This window comes from Trachurus trachurus (genome assembly GCF_905171665.1).
Source record: "Trachurus trachurus genome assembly, chromosome: 1".
Lineage (NCBI taxonomy): Eukaryota > Metazoa > Chordata > Actinopteri > Carangiformes > Carangidae > Trachurus > Trachurus trachurus.
Window position 1 is genome coordinate 895,630 of NC_139891.1, and position 19,210 is coordinate 914,839.

The window sequence follows — 19,210 nt, forward strand, 5'->3', positions numbered from 1 at the left end:
CCACATGAATACACAGAGGCCCATTGTGTACTTGATGGGTACAGTTAACTCATTAGTAATCCTGCCAGTCTCTCCTTACGTCTGTTAGCATTAGCTGTGTAATTGTTCAAGCCCTTTTATTTTGCGGCAGCTGACAGTGAACGACATCGACGCGGCTAATGTTGTTTCTAGGTGTCTTCAGTGGCGTAAGCTAACAGACATGTCATGCAAACACAGGCACAAGATGCAAGTCAGAGGTCAAGGGCCAATTAAGAGATTAAAGTAAAATGATTTAGTTTGGCATCTGGTGTTAGAATTAAACCTTTAAATCTGTTGACCACATATTCATACTCCTTCCTCACATGCATCCTCTTTCTTTTAATTTTCCTTTAGAGGATTCTGAAACTTAATTTGACTTGACCTTTTGCATTGATTGGACTGAGGTTGGCCACTTTATATAGAAACACACCTTTGTATGGAATTTTCCATATTTTACACCCCAAGCAAATCATTTCCTTGTAGATCTCATAATACACTCTCATACATTCTCAATACAGAGCAATGTTACATTGAGTAAAAACAAACCATCAGACCATACCACAATGACATAAATGCAGCTAATGTGAGGAATACTCAAAGGTCATTGTGGGCCAATCAGGTACTAAAACGTCCATCAGGTGTTGCCATGGTCACCGAAGCAGAACCTGTGCTAAAGGTACTTCATTGTCAATATTTTACCCCCCCCCCATTGATATTATGGGACCACCATCTTCTTTCTATCTGCACAATAATGATATTAATAATAATAATAATAATAATAATACTGGTAATAGATTTTATTTCTAGGCGCCTTTCAAGGTTCTCAAAGGTTGAATATGGAGAGTGAGCAGAATACCATCATGTATTGATCAAGATAGGAATTGCAACAACAGAAAAATAATTCCAGCAGTCGGTTGCCAGAACGTTGCTAAGTATAACACACCGTTGCTAGGGATGTTGCTCTGAGGAGAACTATGCAGGATATTTATTATGTTTCATTTTTACCGTCATTAAACAGCTTTGGACTAATGATGTTAGATAAATGACTTGTAACATGTTACAGGGAGAGTGGAGGCTCCTTCCACATTGTGGCTGGAAACCAAACCTGCGATCAGAGCCTCGGACCCGGTGTCACAGCTCTGTGTCCGCAACACTAATGTTCCATGTAAACCGTAATCTCTTGTTCATGACAGATAAGACTACACAGATACACACATCCTAACATGTCTATGATAATCTATCGATCCACTGATTGATTATGAAAGGCTTCATTGAAAACTAATGCACATGACCGGGAGGAGGCTTAGCAAAACAGCAGAGAAGTGACCCCCCAATGCTACTGGCTGGTACGAGGTAAACAGGAAGTCATGGTCGAACCCGTTCAAATTTCTTAAATTATTTTATTCAGACTAAATATATAATTTTTTATTGAAAAATATTCTGCACCCCTCGAAACGCCCCGTGTATGTACTATTTAAAAAAAAGAAGCTTTTAATAAGCATTCTCCATATTCAACCTTCAAGGTTACCTTACGTCAAAACACAAATAAGATAAGGCAAACAAGAATAGAAACAATTAAAATACAAATAAATCAAATACAATGAAAGCAGAATGTGATGATAATGAGGGGTAAGCCAGTCTGAATAACACAGTCCCACTTGTTCCATCTGTGGTGCAAAGAGAAAAGAATTGTCATTCACACAGCAGTCAAACATGAATGTACTGTACACATGGAGGATAAAGTGTCTGACCAGAACATTGTTATTGGAGGCTTAAACCAAAAGAGAATCTTTTTGACTACATCCAACTTCCTTACAAACCCTGTGGATAATTTCAGCCCTGACATGAACTGTGATTCTTTTCAGAACATACAGAGAAACCACAACGGATCTGTCTTTCTCTTCTTATTTTTAGTTATTTGACACACTCCTCAGAACCTTCTGATTGCCTCAGTTATACGGCTCAGTACCTGAAGCTTAAGGACAATTTATATTTATATTTTTCACTACCACAGACAAATCACATTCATACTCATAATGGCAGCCTGGCAAATGGCATAGCCTTTTGTTGTCAAGTGTGGGTGCTAAAAAAAAAAGAAAGAAAATCTAAACCTTCAAACCTTTAACCTGAAGCTAACACTTGCTTTACTACAGCCTGCTGATTGGAAGTGTAGTTGCTTCAAAGAACATTTACACACAGAGAGTGAATAAATAAACTTTCTTTTGATGATACCTTTACACTTGAGTCGGAGAGGATTTTGAACATTTAGGATATTGGCTACAAAAAGACTGGTCAAAGGACTGTTGCTTGGTGAAGAAGTGAAATGCATTCTACTGCACAGTGTGCCTCCTCTCCAGTTCTCAGGCGAACGATAGCTCAAAAGCTGTAAAAAAAAAGTGCTTCTCAAATCTCCTAAAATAGTGAGCTAGACTTGACCCGTCATTATCGTTGCTTAGCTGCACTCTGTCAATCTGTCTTATTTCAAAACTGTGACATAAGGTAGATTTTGGTTTGGGTCTGTGTTTTTTTTTTTTGTGTGTCACAGAAATAAAAAAGAAACAGGAACTATGTAACAATGTATTTAATCATTCTCCACCAAGTTGCTGTTACAGTTAAGCCAGAAAACTGACTACAGAATAACTCAAAAGCTCTTCTCCTTGTTCCCTTTTTTCCCCCTCCAACATGAACACGCTTAATGTCTGACAGTAATAAAAGAAAAAAGATATCCATTACATAGAAAATTAGGCATAGATTTATAGAGAGGAATCACGGTCCAATTACTGGTTGACTGGGTGAAATGGAAAATATGAAGCTAATTTCATTAATATTCTATCTCTGAGTATTTACTGTGCTGCAGCAGCCAAATTAACTCAAGAATTCCTTACACATATCGTAAATGTCCTCCAGTCGGCATATATATGCTTCATTAACCTTTGTGATTTTCAACCTTTTTGACCTAATAATTGACAATCTTTCATACACGTACATGCACACATACACAGTCTACTGCTCCACTGACTGTGTGGAATAATGGATTCTTAACCTAGCCACTTGTCTGGTGGGGATATATGGCAACATAAGGTACAAAGCATATAGTTACCAGACTGTTCAAGTATTTTAAAGAAGAGCATTTTCCCTAAGGCTAAGACCCAAAAATATTCACTTTGAATTTACACCATTAAATATTTTGTTGGGAGTACTGGAGATAAATTACCCACAGATTGTAAACACGATCATCCTTTTGGGGAAAATATTTATATTTAAGACCCAAACAAAAACACTTTTGAATTTGGATTTTTTTTAGAAATAAAGTGCGACGCCAATTTCTTTTGGAAAAAATGATCGCATCAAATCAAGATAAGGTAGAAATGCATAACAAAAAATGGGAAAAACTTACTTTTGAGTGAATGCATACTAAGTAGTTACTGTTAATTTAATTTTAGTAGATTCACATCCTTCTTTTTGTTGTAGTTGTTTTGTTCTTCTGTTTTGTTTTATTTTTCTTGTGCGTGTTTTTTTTTTTTTTTCATTTTTCTGTCCTGTTTTGGTCATGTTCTTGTTGTGTTGTTGAGTTTGCTCTGTCGTTTGTCTCCTGTCTGTCTGTTTATTGGTCAGTGTATTGTCGGTTTGTACATTGTATATGCCTGTTCCCATTTTTTTTTAAAAAGAAGAGCATTTTCCTACTTAATTGATACATTTATTAATATATTTTGTCATTTATTTGTTTTCGCATTGTTCCTCCAAGTCCTCTGCCATTTGATGCTGGGCAGGGAGCTGCATGTAGCTACTGCAACCTCTGTGTTCTCCACAAGTAGTTTGTTGTTTTCTCTTCCAGCTGTACCAGTTCCAGGAACTGAGAAAAATCATAATTTGTATTTGTAGGTTGTAGTTAAAACAGTGTTTGAGTATTTTTCACTTTCTGTAACTGATTGGTGCGTCTGCCCACAATGACGGCTGTTACCTGCGCAGACAACTGAGTCTCTTAGTGTGAGAGAGCACAAACACTTGGCCGTATGGTGAGAAGGATATTGACTGTGAGAGCAATGTGTATTCTCATTCACACGGCTGTCTGACAACATAATGGGCACACAGAGGTCCTCCTGAACAAAGACCAGTTCTAAACCAAAGGTGAGCCCCTGTGTGCAGCGCAGTGTACGTGCTGCCTCTGCACTTACACAACAACTTGTTGACCTGTTGGTGACAGAGGCATCAGAAAGAGTCATGCACAGATTCAAACAGCCTGCAATTGACAAAAACACAAAGCTGCTTTCATAATTATTAACATAAAAATGTTGACACTCTGTGCTTTTTGTTTGGATCTGGAATATTGTTACCATGTTAACAGTTTTGCATCATCTAGAGTTTTGTGCATGTGAAACGGCAAAACTCTAGATGATGATCTAGAGTTTTGCCGTTTCACATGCAACACAAATCTCCACCAGAATAGACTGTCATGTTCCATAACTGACACTTATAATAGTCTCAGTGTCACAGCTAGGCTATATCTGAATATGTCAATGCCACTTGCCCCTGTTGTGTTATATCAGCCAACCTGCATTCACTTGTGCATTATTAATGCATTAAAGGGATGTTTTAACATTTTGGCAAATTACATAATCCCTATAGTCTTACCAGTAGGTGCATCACCTTTAATTGGCGGTGCAAGCTGTTTTTAGATAAATACACAATCCAACAACTCCAAAACACTCTCTTGGACAAGTTGTGACCTGCACATTCACCACGCTATGAAATAATAATGGAACGTTGTTTTGGAGGCAAATACGTAGCCAGAACTACATTACAGACACGGCTGCTGGGCGGAGTGATTTCAAAAGTGCAAGTAATTCTGAGTATTTGCTTCATGTGCCGTAATGTTACATAATTATACATTATAGTGTGGTGAATGTGCAGGTCACAACTTGTCCACCACAGTGTTTTGGAGTTGTTGGATTGTGTATTTAGTTTGATGAGGGAAACGTGGAAATACATTGCAGCCCGTATCTCTGCCCCGCTGATCTAAAAACAGCTTGCATTGACAATTAAAGGGATAGTTCAACATTTTGGCAAATTGGCCCATTGCCATAATCCCTATAGTCATAGCAGTAGGTCCGTTACCTTTATTTGTCGGTGTAAGCTATTTTTAGAACGGCGGAGCGGAGCAGCAGGCTGCTCAGAGCTACGCTACGGAGGCTAATGGGATTTCTTGGTTTCCCTCATCAAACTCATCAAATACACAATCGAACAACTCCAAAACGCTCTGGTGGACAAGTTGTGACCTGCACATTCACCACGCTATGAGATAATAACAGAACGTTACCAGACAGAGTTGTTTTTGAGGTAAATTCATGCAAAACTGCTGATGCGCGTTGCGTTCAGGGACAGTTTTTCAGCAAGCATACTTTGTATTTACCTCGAAAATGGCTCTGTTTCATAACGTCCCGTTATTATCTCATAGCGTGGTGAATGTGCAGGTCACAACTTGTCCACCAGAGCGTTTTGGAGTCCTTGGATTGTGTATTTGATGAGTTTGATGAGGGAAACCAATAAATTCCATTAGCCTCAGTAGCTTAGCTTTGAGCAGCTCACGGCTCCGCTCTGCCATTCTAAAAATAGCTTACACCGACAATTAAAGGTAACGAACCTACTGCTATGACTATAGCGATTATGGCAATGGGCCAATTCGCCAAAATGTTGAACTATCCCTTTAAAGGTAATGAACCTACTGCTAAGACTATGGGATTATAGCAATCGGCAAATTTGCCAAAATGTTGAAATATCCCTTTAACCCGACTTAGACTTAGACTTGCTTTTATTTAAATATTTAAATATACCTAGATGGAATGTGTAGATACTGTAATGTGTCAGCAGGCAGCAGGTGTTTTTCAGACAGCGTATAGCAACCTTCACTATTAAGGTCAGTCTCTCCGTAGTCTGAAGGGAGAGAGCCGTGGTAGAAAAAGAGTCAGCAGCATGCTCACCACATCACTTACAGCCGCTTGATAAGCTCACTGCTCTGAGCACACTGCGCTTATTGAAAGCAGCTCAGATGAATGTAATGACATTGGCCCCTTTCACACCATCTATTCAAGGTTGGAATGCTGCACCTTTCTTATGCGTTGCCATTCTGTGTAGCAGGCACAGACATAGAAATCGGGAGGGGAGACAGGGGAATCAGGGTGTGTGTGTCTGTGGGACAGGGGTGGGGGTGGGGTGAGTGATCTGTATTCAATCCACCCATGTATGGTGGGACACACTTTTGTGGTACATCACGTATGTGATTCCAGAACGTCAGCACTATCTAAGATCACATGGGGGAGCGGCAATCTGTTTGTTTGGCTTGGTGTGAACAGGCAACGGAGGGATCTTTTTAAGGGCTGTTTTCTTTTCATCAGCTCCTATCGTACATAATTTGGACTATGGTGTCTGACAGAGAATTTAGTAACAGAATCAGCCTGAAACAATAAATGTCAGGATATTGAAAAGTGAGGTGAACATGCAAGTGGAGTTGACACCCCTGAATTGTCTGAACCGAAGTCAGTGTTAAAGGGATACGCCAACATTTTTTTTTCGTGTCTTGCCTCACTCCCAAGTCCATGACCAGCAGATAGACACCATCCTTTCGACTGTACGTGCAGTAACAAGGGAGATACGGGCAGAGCTGGCGCACCACGAATTAGCTTAGCTCAAACACTGGAAGTGCGTAGGTAGTGTTAGCCTGCCTCCTACCTGAGCCGAAATCAGCAGTCAGAAGCTGATTTTATTTTAGCTCTAAACTCTGTAAATATATCACTTTATTGACATTTCAAACATGTTTAGGTGAGAAAGTAGCCGTTTAGATCAGCAGTGTCGTTAATTTGTCTAAATACCAGCTGTTTACAATTTTGTTCGGACGAATTTGGCGCTACTCAAGCTAGCCGTGACCAACGCACTTCTGGTTACTTTCACAAAATAAAACACCCGTTGCCCTTTACATACAGAAAACCATGACGATAGAATTTGTGCTTTTACTTTGAAATAGGAAGCTAACCTACCCTCCATGTAGCTAGCTTGAACCAAAATAAACCGTCTTTGCTTGAACCCTCCGTTTTGACCGATCTCGTCCCGTTAGCGGCATTTGACTTTACTTTACTTTATTTGTTTATTTAGTCGGGACAGTGCATATTAATGGACAGTGAGTGCTAGAGTACCCACAGTAAATACACCGGATTTAGCACATGTGCTAAATTACAACCGTTCAAGATGCCTTACCGGAGAGTTTTGTCAGCTCTGAGACGAAGATCGGCCCGCCGGTTTCCGTTTAGAGTTGCTGAAGAGTTTCTCTGATGACTTTAGATGGAGGCAGGCTAACACTACCTATACACTTCCAGTGTTTGAGCTAAGCTAATTAGCGGTGTGCCAGCTCTGCCCGTATCTCCCTTGTTACTGCACGCACAGTCGAAAGGATGGTGTCTATCTGCTGGTCATGGACTCGGGAGTGAGGCAAGACATGAAAAAAAAATGTCGGCGTATCCCTTTAAGAGAGGTTACAGTAGACACACAATTACACACATTCATTAAACAAACATGTCTTAAATACAAGGTCCACACCAGCAAGTGTGTCTCTCTAAACTCCCTGCAAGTGTATCGAGATCCACTCAATCAACTGTATTTGTATGTTATATTATCTGGAGGTATCTTTGTGATATTTCTGGGGATCATGCCACAACTGCCAAAGAAAATGAAAGGAGCTCTTGGGAAATCATTGCTGCGGGGGACTGACTGAGCATTCAGGATAAGACAGAAGCAAACAATCTGAGTGATGAAGCAAACACATTTGCTGATTATATGAACTGATTATGTCATCAAGCCTAAAACATACGAATGATTTTCTGAAGTATGACATCATCTGTAGAAAAATGCTCATATAAAATGCTATATTGCAGATATGGTAATTAGTAACTTGAACACAGATGGGTCCAAATTAAAGAAAAAGGTTCCTATAGAAAATAACATAGACAAATATATGTATATAGTATGTGAATCCAGATGTGTCGATACTGTAGTGCACTGTATGTACTATGTTACTGTGGCTCCACCTTTTCAACTACAATCTCAATCTCATACATTTACCATGCAGTCCAGCCATGTACACAAATTCAATGCAGTATTATTATGGAGTAAATGTTGTTTTTTTATTTTAAGTGTTGAAATACTGTTTGAGATCTCCTAATCCATTGATGCTGTCTATTGTCTCATCCATTGGCTTCCCTCAGATCATGCTGTTAACTGATCCAGAAGTGGAGAGCAGTTTACTGATCAGCTCCGATGAAGGAGCAACCTACCAGAAGTACCGGCTGAACTTCTACATCCTCAGCCTGCTCTTCCACCCTGAGCAGGAGGACTGGATTCTGGCCTACAGCCACGACCAAAAGGTTAGAGAGCGGGGAAAGGCGGCCTAAGCTGCCAGTTGTTCAAGATATCAAAAGGAGCTGAGTGTTAAGTCGGATAAGCAACAACAATCTGGAGATGCATCGCCTTTGAGCAGGCCGGATCAATGTGTGATCCTGTTTCACAACAGTTTGGCTGAAAGCACAAAGTCAGAGTTCATGAGGTTCATCTGGGAGGGAGCAGAATAAGCATGTATTGTATGCTGTCTTATACAATACACTTAGGTTATTTTTTAACAGCCTAATGAAAAATATACAAAAGTGTTTGTAAAAGAAAATCTAAATATGAATTTATCAAATGTTAAGTTTGACTTTCTATAAACGTTCTGTGAAAATGATTATGATGATGTGATTTGATTACAAAGAAAAGTAGAACTTTGAGATCATAAGACAGCACTTTGACTTTGAAAATCAAAACAAAATCAGCCTATGAATGTATAGCACATAATTATATCTTACGTCTTCATCTTAGTTCATTATCTTGACTTCACTTTTCAGAAATTATTCTTTACTGTGCATGTGCAATATATTCCTACCGCTATCATTTTCCAATAATATGATTTAGAGATCTAAGGGGGTGAATTTATTCACGTGTAAAAAGCACAAATTAGAGACAGATTGTTTTCATCTTATTGAAAATGTCAGATGAAATGTCAGCAGGTGTTTTGTGAAATGTTTCACATTGTTTAACATTGATGTTTGTTGACTCACCTCAACACATGCACACTCACCTCTTACTCTCTTCTCACTCACTCACTCACTCACTCACTCACTCACTCACTCACTCACTCACTCACTCACTCACTCAGTACGTTTACATGACTCTTGAGAAAACCAAATGATTGCCTTAATCTGACTATAACTGGACAACTGAGTGCATGTAAATGCGTTAGTCCTAACCCTAATATCGGAGTTCTCCAACTCCGATTAAGACACCCAGATAATGCGATTGGAATTCGACTTTCTGTATACACCTTACTCGGAATTGTAACTGGACAACGCATGCTCCACCCCCCCCCCCCCCCCCCCCCCACTGACAAAAACATCCAAGAAAAGCCGGTCGCAGAAGCTATTGTTGTAGCGTTACGGCGTTCTTGTCTGCCTCTCGAAATCAGCAAGACCACGAGGGATAGCCTGCACCTTACCTGCACAATAAGTAACGCACACATTACCGTATGTACGAGATGAACAAAGCTGTACAATTAAAGGGATAGTTCACCCAAAATTCATATTTCACTCATTATCTACTCACCCTCATGTCAACTAAGAGCTGTGAGAATTTTCAGAGTCCTCCGTGCCTTCTCTGAGTTACGGGGGGTCCGTGCAGCAGTATTTGTCCATATAATGGTTGTGAATGGATACCAACTTTCTTCCAAAAAGACACACCAAAAAACATCCAAATACCTCCATACTGCTCGTCTGTAATGTCCCTCTTGTATTGAAGCCCCAACATGAGAAATTGTTCCGAAAAAAATTAAATAAGTCTATATTTTAAGCTTGTTTGTAGCGGAAGCTCCCAGTGTCTCAGTTCACTGCTCTTCCTGACCGGCGGAACAATTTCTCATGTCGGGGCTTCGATACCAGAGGGACATTACAGACAAGCACTATGGAGGTATTTGGATGTTTTTTGGTGTGTCTTTTTGGACGAAGAAAATTGGTATCCATTGACAACCATTATATGGACAAATATTGCTGCGCGGACCCCCCCGTAACTCAGAGAAGGCACGGAGGACTCTGAAAATTCTCACAGCTCTTAGTTGACATGAGGGTGAGTAGATAGTGAGTGAAATTTGAATTTTGGGTGAACTATCCCTTTAACCATCTTGCTGTTGTTCGAAAATGCCAGTCTGACGCCTGGTTAATAAATCAACCGGAAAAGATTCCGTATTAACCTGCTGAAACGACGCATCATCGCCACCTGGTGTTGAGGAGGAGGACACGTTCCCGTCAGTTATTCGATTTTCTCAGTTGCATGTAAACTGGGACAAGGGGCCCTAGTTTCTTAGACCAGGTGAAGTCTAACATCAGCGCAGCTTCGCCACGCCAACGGGGTGTGGCCCAGGTCCATTTCGCAAGATTGGTGGGCCGCGCAGTCAGACTTAGACCAGCGCAAGCCCGCCCCTCGTCCCTCCCACCGGCGCAAACGGTGAAGAGGGAGGAGAGAGGGCGGGAGGGAGACAGGAGGAGGAGAGAAAGGCGTGGAGTGGGTTTGACACAGCCGAGTCAGATCTTCACCAATCAAAGGAGCTCCTCTCCTCACCTTTAACTGCGCGGCGGGTGATGCGCGCTGCAAGTTTGTCATTTTATACTTGGACATGGACGGAGGAAACAGCGACGCCAGAGGCCGAACCTCTCCCCGGAGGAAACAGCTGTTTCCCCGGAGGTCCGAGCTCAGAGTGACCAACAATGAGTTTACTAATATACTTAACCAGGATTGATCTGATACACTGAGAACCGGTGCTCATTGTAAGAAACAACAACTAATAAACTAATGAAGAAACTCACATTTATTCATTTCAATTTATTATTCCCTGTGTAAGACAGATGAGAGGTTTAGCCTACACTAATCACAACATAAACAAACACCATGCGGAATGAAATCAGCGTAAAGGACGCGCGCTCTCTCTCTCTCTCTCTCTCTCTCTCTGTCCTCCTCTCTTTTTTCTCTGTGATAGAGATGCTGAGTATAGGCTATACTGACTATCTGATACCGAGGCTGTGGTGGACTAAGAGAGATAATGATTTGTGTTTTGTTTTTCATTACGGCTGCCTGATGCGGTCGCTCCGCTAATGAATTAATAAGTAAATAAATAAATAAAGCGATCATCACAACTGCAGTGCGTAGTCTCAACACGGCAGTGACATGCAGTCATCCTCCTCCCTCAGTCCTGCTTTTGGGACATCCACAGCTGCTTTTCAGTGCCAGTTCGTCCCTGCTGTGTTAATTCAGGTGGAGTTTCCATTACGCGTGCCACAGCCTTTGATCTCTGCTTTGATCTGACGTCAGATGTGACGGGACAATCTATATAGATATAAATTCACGTGTTGATTCCGTTAGTTGCATTAAATAGTGGTTATTGTGGATATTTATTGCATTGAAATGTGTCTGGAACTGTGGAGATCTGCCTGTGAGGTCTTGGTGACGTGTGTGCACTGCAGGTCAGTCAGCCAAACTTCCACTGCACCTGCTGCGCTCCGCCCTGCGCTGAGAATAGACCTGGTTGGAGGTGGCGAGCTTTCAGCGCAACCTCGGCGGGACATTTTCGCACAAAACTTCCACTGCACCAAGCTGAATCTGTGACGCCTCCCCCTGCTGCGCGGCCACGCCTATCTCAGCGCAGCGCGATCTGCCAATCTTCCAATCTGACTTTGCGCTAGGCTGCGCTGGTCGAAACTTGCATTAGACCGGCTGCGTTACCTTGCGCCACCTGCGCTGCGCCAGCAAACTAGGGCCCAAGGACAGAAGTCCGATTAGACGCCAAAAAAATCGAATTTGGAGTGTAGCTCGATTAAAGGGATAGTTCACCCAAAATTGAAATTTCACTCATTATCTACTCACACTCATGTGGACTAAGGGCTGGGAGAAGTTTCAGAGTCCTCTCTGGCTTCTCTGAGTTACAGGGGGTCTCGGCGTAGCAGTGCATGTCCATATAACGGTTGCAAATGGATACCAATTGTCTTCGTAACAAAAAGACACACCAAAAACATCCAAATACCTCCATGCTGCTCGTATGTAATGTCCGTCTTGTATTGAAGCCCCGAAATGCGAAATTGTCCCCCCCAAAAAAATAAGTCTATATTTCAAGCTTGTTTTGTAGCGGAAGCTTCTCGAAGCTCCTCTTCTCGGTTCATCAAATTTGGACGAAGTGGGAAGAGCACAGACCCTGGTTCGTCCAAATTTGACGAACCGGGAAGAGAAGCTTCCGCTACAAACAAGCTTGAAAAATAGACTTTTTTTTTTCGGGACAATTTCGCATTGCGGGGCTTCAATACAAGACGGACATTACATACGAGCAGCATGGAGGTATTTGGATGTTTTTTGGTGTGTCTTTTTGTTATGAAGACAGTTGGTATACATTTGCAACCGTTATATGGACATGCACTGCTACGCCGAGACCCCCTGTAACTCAGAGAAGCCACGGAGGACTCTGAAACTTCTCCCAGCCCTTAGTCCACATGAGGGTGAGTAGATAATGAGTGAAATTTCAATTTTGGGTGAACTATCCCTTTAAGCTTTGCATGTAAACGTACTGACTGACTCACTCACTCACTGACTCATTTTATCATTTTCCAATAATATGATTTAGAGATCTAAGGGGGTGAATTTATTCACGTGTAAAAAGCACAAATTAGAGACAGATTGTTTTCATCTTATTGAAAATGTCAGATGAAATGTCAGCAGGTGTTTTGTGAAATGTTTCACATTGTTTAACATTGATGTTTGTTGACTCACCTCAACACATGCACACTCACCTCTTACCCTCTTCTAACTCACTCACTCACTCACTCACTCACTCACTCACTCACTCACTCACTCACTCACTCCATCTCCGCCTCAAAACTACTTCTCTTTCACTTTCCTCGTTTCCCTTTGGCAGAGCTGCTGCATTTGTTGATTGAGACACCTCTGGCGGTTGTAAAGGCTGTGCCGACCCCTCCACCCTCCACCCCCTCCCCCTTCACCTCCTGCTCTCTCTGCCTCTTCACGGTCACTTGCTTGGCTACATACTAACTTGCTGTGGGAGGATAATTAGTCAGAGTGATTTCAACCCTGCTTCCCCTAACCCCTCCCACCTCACTCATGTACCTTGCATCTGCTCAGCACCAAAACCATGGAAATATCACCTCTTGTTTGACATGAGATTAGACTACACCTGCAGTATAGTCACAGTGAAGACTGTATATATAATATGCATTTAGCCTTTATAGAGCAACAAAATGAAATGGACATGTTGGAGGAAAATTTATACCATATACTTCCCCTAATGTCACGACTGCATTTAAGTCACAACTCACATTTTTTACTGCCATCCCATAAATTTTCATCAGTTGATTTGTGTTAATGTACAAACTATTAAAGGTAGCAGTAACTCTTGTTTATACAGGCCTTTGACCGATGGTTGTCGAGTCCTTTGTTATGTTAAAGTACAGTGACGTATAAGCAAATAGCACAGGAAATGGAAGTCTGACACAATAAAAGAGAATTACTGATTTGACAGCAGTGATCATCTGTGTGAACGGTGCTCTCATGGATGCCTTTTAAATGCAGGCCTGCACTTCGCCCTTCAGGATAGAATAAATAAATACATTTAGAAACTAAATTAATAGAAACAAACATTCACATTTTTGTTATCCGCTAATAAATGATTGTCTACATATTATGCATGACTACTCATGCTTAAAATGAAAAAAAAAGACCAGTGCAAAGCGTTGAAATAAGTTTTACGCTTCATTAAATTCCAGCTGTAAGTCACAGAGTAAACAGATTTGTCTATGTGCTTTGTCAGAGAATGCAGGTGTGTTTGGAGACAGGAGGGCTCCAGTGACTATGTATCACTTTGTCAAAGTTGTTTATTTACAGAGCAACAGGATAAAAAAAAAAAACACTTTTTACTGAGTTGAAGCACTTGAAGGGCTGGACCACTTGAATAAAAACAAAATGCCATCTGGTACATTATCTCAACATCTAATTAGTTTGAGTTTTAAATTGAAAGGATATGAGGGTCAAAGTTTTTGCCTCTGCCTTAATGACAAATGCCAATCTGTTGTTTTCTTAGCATTGAAAAGTTATATTTCGGAACACTGTCCATATGGAGCTAGCAGCCCTCTTCCCCAGTACCTGCTGTATGTGGAAAATTAAACAATGACAGAAACTCAAAGCCTCCGTTGTGAACCCAGAGGAACTGGAGTGTTTATCATCCACCATGTGATCATTGTTCGAATAAGGCTTTAAAAAGATTTTACAGAAACTGTAAATTTAGTCCCATGAAAACTGGGGAACTTTGCCGTTGAATGATTTGAATGTAATTTTACTACAAATGGAACTAATTCTAGTTATAAACAATTGGATGTGGAAGTCTCATGGCTTAATTCAATATTTAGCGACCTGTGAAATCTCAATAGAGCAAATTAAATCAGTTTTTATGGACAATTAGCACATTACACAGGAATTTTCCATGCTTTCTCTGCCCCCTTTATGTACTGTGGCAATCTCAGCATTTCAGTGACTTACTGAATAGTGAACAATGGCTGTATTGAGACCACCCACCATGCTTTGGCTTCTCTCCTCATACCTCCCTCCCATTCACAGGCAGCAAGACACATTTCTGTAGTTCAGGAAACCTCCACCCTACACATCAGTCTTTACATTTCCATACATTGTGTAAATCCCCCTGCAGTGCTTCAATCTTAGGTAGATTAAAATCCAATTTAGTTGTCTTAAGTAAAGTGTTTGTAGCCTGTGTGTGTGTGTGCATTGAGAGAGGTATACTGTAAATCACAGTGTAAAAACAAACCCGTGTCAAACAGCATGTAGGCTACCCATTGGATGACCAGTGTTTTGCTAAATTTGATCAGCTGTTATAGTAAAGATGGTATTTTACTGAATTCTGACGCCTGGTTGTTTTCCAGCTCTACAGCTCCGTGGAGTTTGGGAGGAGGTGGCAGCTGGTGCATGAAAGAGTGGCTCCTAATCGTTTCTATTGGTAAGTACAGGCTCTTGGACAAGCTTAAACAAACTGTAAGCAAGAATGTAATCATGGAGATAAAGTAAGGCAAGGCAAGTTTATTTGTATAGCCCGTTTTTACAAACAGTTTGTCTCAGAGGGCTTTACATTGCATCATAACAACATCCTCTCACATCCACTGAGGAAAAACACCCAAGAAAAAAACAGGAGAAACCTCAGGGTGAGAGACAGAGGAGGGATTCCAACACCCACAATTTGCAATAGATGTTGTGTATAGGCTTTTAGGGCTGAGTGATGAAAAAATATGTAAAATAAATGTACTTTTTCCTCATGCATTTGCATAGCAATTTCTATAAATTCAACCCCAAGCCGGTACTGGTTGAAAAACAGGCATAAACATGGTTAAACCAGAGCATATTTTTGATAATGCACTTGTTGTGTTAGTCACAACATTTTTGATTGTTAAGAATTGAAGACCCCATGAAATGAGAAATGTATTTTCTCAGCTTTATTCCTGTATCAACATGTTAATTGTTAATTAATCTGTTGATATTTGCCAAATTCATTTAAGTGTAACCCGATCCGTGCTGGAGTGTCCCTTAACACCCTGGGACTCTGCATTGTGTTAAGATAAGATAAGATAAGATGAGTCTTTATTGTCTCCCTTGGGAGAAATTCATTGTGTTGGATGTGACGCCGGGTGTCATGCAGAGGGACGAAGCACGGGACACAGGAGTTCTGATTGTGGAACTATCGGCACACAATGTTAACTACAGCTCCACATCTGCTGCTGGCCTATTATAAAGTAGTGGAAGGAGCTCAGAAAATTATGTTCTAAAGTGCAAAGATATTCCAATGCAAAACATAAATTGTGCAAAAAAATAATGCTCTGATAGTGAAAACAATAAAGTACTGCACATTTGCATTAAATAAGGCACTTTCACCATAAAATCCAGAGCAATAGTCATTATAAAAAAAATAAATTACATGCACAATCAGGTAGCATACGATGACCAGAAAGCTAATGCTTCATCCTGCACTGTTTTAAATGAGTGAGTGCTCTAACCCTAACCCAAATCAAGGTTGATATTCACATTCAAAACACAGGTACAAAATCACACCAGCCTGTACGTTTACATCTTTAACAAACAGACTGTTTTGAACCAAGATGTATTAATGATGATGCAGGGAGTGTCCTTCCCCTATCTTCGTGATTTTCCCGGAAACACATTAGAATGAGCTGTGGAGCCGCTTCCAGGCGTCTGCAGGCTAAGACATGGAGTTGGCCAGTGAGTGTCATTGTAAAGCATTAAAGGAATAGTCATAGAAAAGTAGAAAAATCAGTTTCTACCCAGCAGCGGAGCTAGCTGCTAACTGAATATGAAGATGACATGAAATGCTTGTTTTCCACTGTAAGTCTTATCCACGTATCTGAGCATTAATCAGACACCTTCATGCTGAGATCATATTACCCAGACAACAGCCAGGCAATTTCATTAGCTACAGCAGATTTCATTAGCAAATGATGTTAACTCAGATTTATAATGAAAATTATACAAATTCACTCCATGCTATAAAAAGACTGTTGGTCTGTAAGCTAAATTGTAATTATAATCATTGCAGTGTATCATGCAGTTCAAGGCAGACCGAGGGTCTGTTGCTAAAAACAAAGGAACAAAACAAAGATGATACCTGTCAGAGAAAGTAATGATAAACTCCACAAACCAAAGGCGGAGCAGTTCTGACATTGTCATGTCCTGGATAGATGACGTCATTGTCTCTGCACAAAGTGAGGAGCTGATGAGCCAGCAAGGTTTTTCAGACTTTCATTATTCATGTGCTTGACATGCCTGATCTTCCTCTGTGGCAGACAGTTGGCCATCATTATGTGACTGACAGTGTTCAGCTGTGGAAGGATGCTTCAAAATAAGCCCTCAGTGCAATCTGACCAATACTTTCCTTGCTGTTATGTCCTGTCTATAGAGGTGGCCCAGATGAATGAATACCCCATTATCCCCACGGTGCCTCTCAATGACTGCGTTTGCATGCACTTCAGTACCCCGGTTTTGATGGGTATCCCGATTTTGATCAAATTTGGGATATGGTGTTTACATGATCTTAGAGAAACCTGGTTATTCAGTTTCCCCGTATACATGATAAACACCAGTATCCCGGTTTCTGATTACTGCATCTTATGTGCGCGTACGTGTTTCATGTTTGTTTACAACAGGAAGCGCAACAAAATTTACAAATTAAAAACGCTGCCAGAAGAAAATAAAATGTAATGCAGACTGATTGGTTCATTGTAAAACATTAATTTATAGAAGTGAATGTGGTGATTTCTGTACATACAGAGCCCCAGGCAGCGCTACTCCTCTGTCCAATACACACATGAAGCTTCCCTTTTCATTCAAACAAACTAATGCGCCTGCCACAATTGTTAGATTTCATCAATGAGACCAAAAAAAATTTGGTCTCCCAAAATTTTTTTTACCAGCCAGCGGTAAACCTCTACAAACCTGTGGGTAAGTTAACGATCGTTTTATTCCCCCAGGGTGACAACGTAGGTTGGCCGGCTGAGCAGCTCAGGAGACAGGGTTGCTGTCTCTGTTATGTCCCAGTCACAGCACACACAGTTGGAGCTTCACTCCTCCGAAAAACTTCGTAGCAGACTTCGAAATAGCCGTCATTTGGATGAACCGACTGCACATTGAGAATCTAAACAGTTACTTTTTCACATGAAAAAATATTAAAACTTAATAGTCTCCTCGTCGCTCCAGAAATATGCACTTGTTGTCGCCGGCATTTTGTAAGTAACGTATCTATGTATCTACTGTATCTCAGCTATCGGGGTACAGTGTTTACATGCTCCAGTATCCTGGTTTCTGTCTGAGTTCTCCAGGCAGCAAAATCGGGTTCCTCAAAATCGGGATACGGGCTTATCCCGATTTCTGAAATCGGGAAATGGCAAATGTTTACATGCGCAAACACAAAAACGGGATACTTAAAAACCCTGATTAAAATCGGGGTACTGAAGTGCATGTAAACTCAGTCAATGGGAGGAGAGTAGATTGCAGCTGCAATTTGAATGAAGGTTAAAATAACAAAATATTTTCTAACTCTTGTAACTGGAACCAAAAATACATCAACTAACCTTCAGTAACAAAACAAGAGAAGCGATGAAGGAAAATAATTGGATTTAGACGTAAAGTGGATGCTTTATTGGGACAGAAACAAAGTATGTAGATGTAGTTTTCTCCACTTGCAGCACACCTGCATCATATTGATTCATTATATCTGTGCACCAATCACCAGCAAAAAAAACCATACACAACAAATAAACAACAAAATGTCACTGCAGGCCTCCATGTTTTCCTCAGCTAAATGGTATCGCAAGCACCAGCACCGGCCCAGGGTGGTGTCAAACATAGTCATATCTGCCCTCTAAACAGCAACTAACACACAACAAAAAAATTAATAAATAAAAAACCCCTTTCTCCTCAACAAACTACGGAGGAACTGTCAGAGTATAGTAACGAGCCGGGCAGCCCGGAGTGAAGGGAGCCTGGAGGGCTGATGCTGCAGAAGCTGTCAGCGTTCTATTTTAGGACACACACTGTGCAGTTAGGTGTGGTGGGAGCTCTGGTAATGAGGCTGCAGAGGGTTCTTATGTCTGCTGTTCCTGTAGCCACCAAAACATGTGAGAAAGATGAAGAGTTTAATAAGCTTATTTGTGTAACGTGTTAGCCCAAGCAAGATGTGAGGCAACAATGAGCCATAGTTTTTGCAGCCATCTCAAAACAAAGTGATATTTTGTAAGGCTCGATCTGTCTCATGATCAAGTGCGACTCTTTTTTTTCCACCTGTTCCTCGCTTTTTCCTCAGAGAGCACACAGACAAAGACGCTGCAGTAAAGCTATGGGCTTAAACAAACTGCACCGCTCCCACTAACTGGAAGCCTTGTCTGTCTCGCACTGCTCTCGCGTACCTGAATGGATTTATCAGAGAAAAAAAAAAAATGTGGAAATGTGGTTTGGATAAGTAGGCCATCATATTCACAGCTGTGTTTCATCTGGGAAA

The 19,210-nt window shown here is 41.0% G+C and overlaps 1 protein-coding gene across 1 annotated transcript in view; it reads left to right on the forward strand.

Moving 5' to 3' along the window:
* sorcs1 (sortilin-related VPS10 domain containing receptor 1) overlaps positions 1-19,210 on the forward strand; it is a gene marked incomplete at its 5' end in the record, with an annotated part of 227,137 nt that overhangs the window by 149,312 nt on the left and 58,615 nt on the right. The window contains 2 exons of the mRNA XM_083980323.1: positions 8,271-8,429; positions 15,075-15,148. Of these exons, the coding sequence (XP_083836449.1) occupies positions 8,271-8,429; positions 15,075-15,148 (233 nt within the window). The remainder of the gene's footprint in view (positions 1-8,270; positions 8,430-15,074; positions 15,149-19,210) is intronic.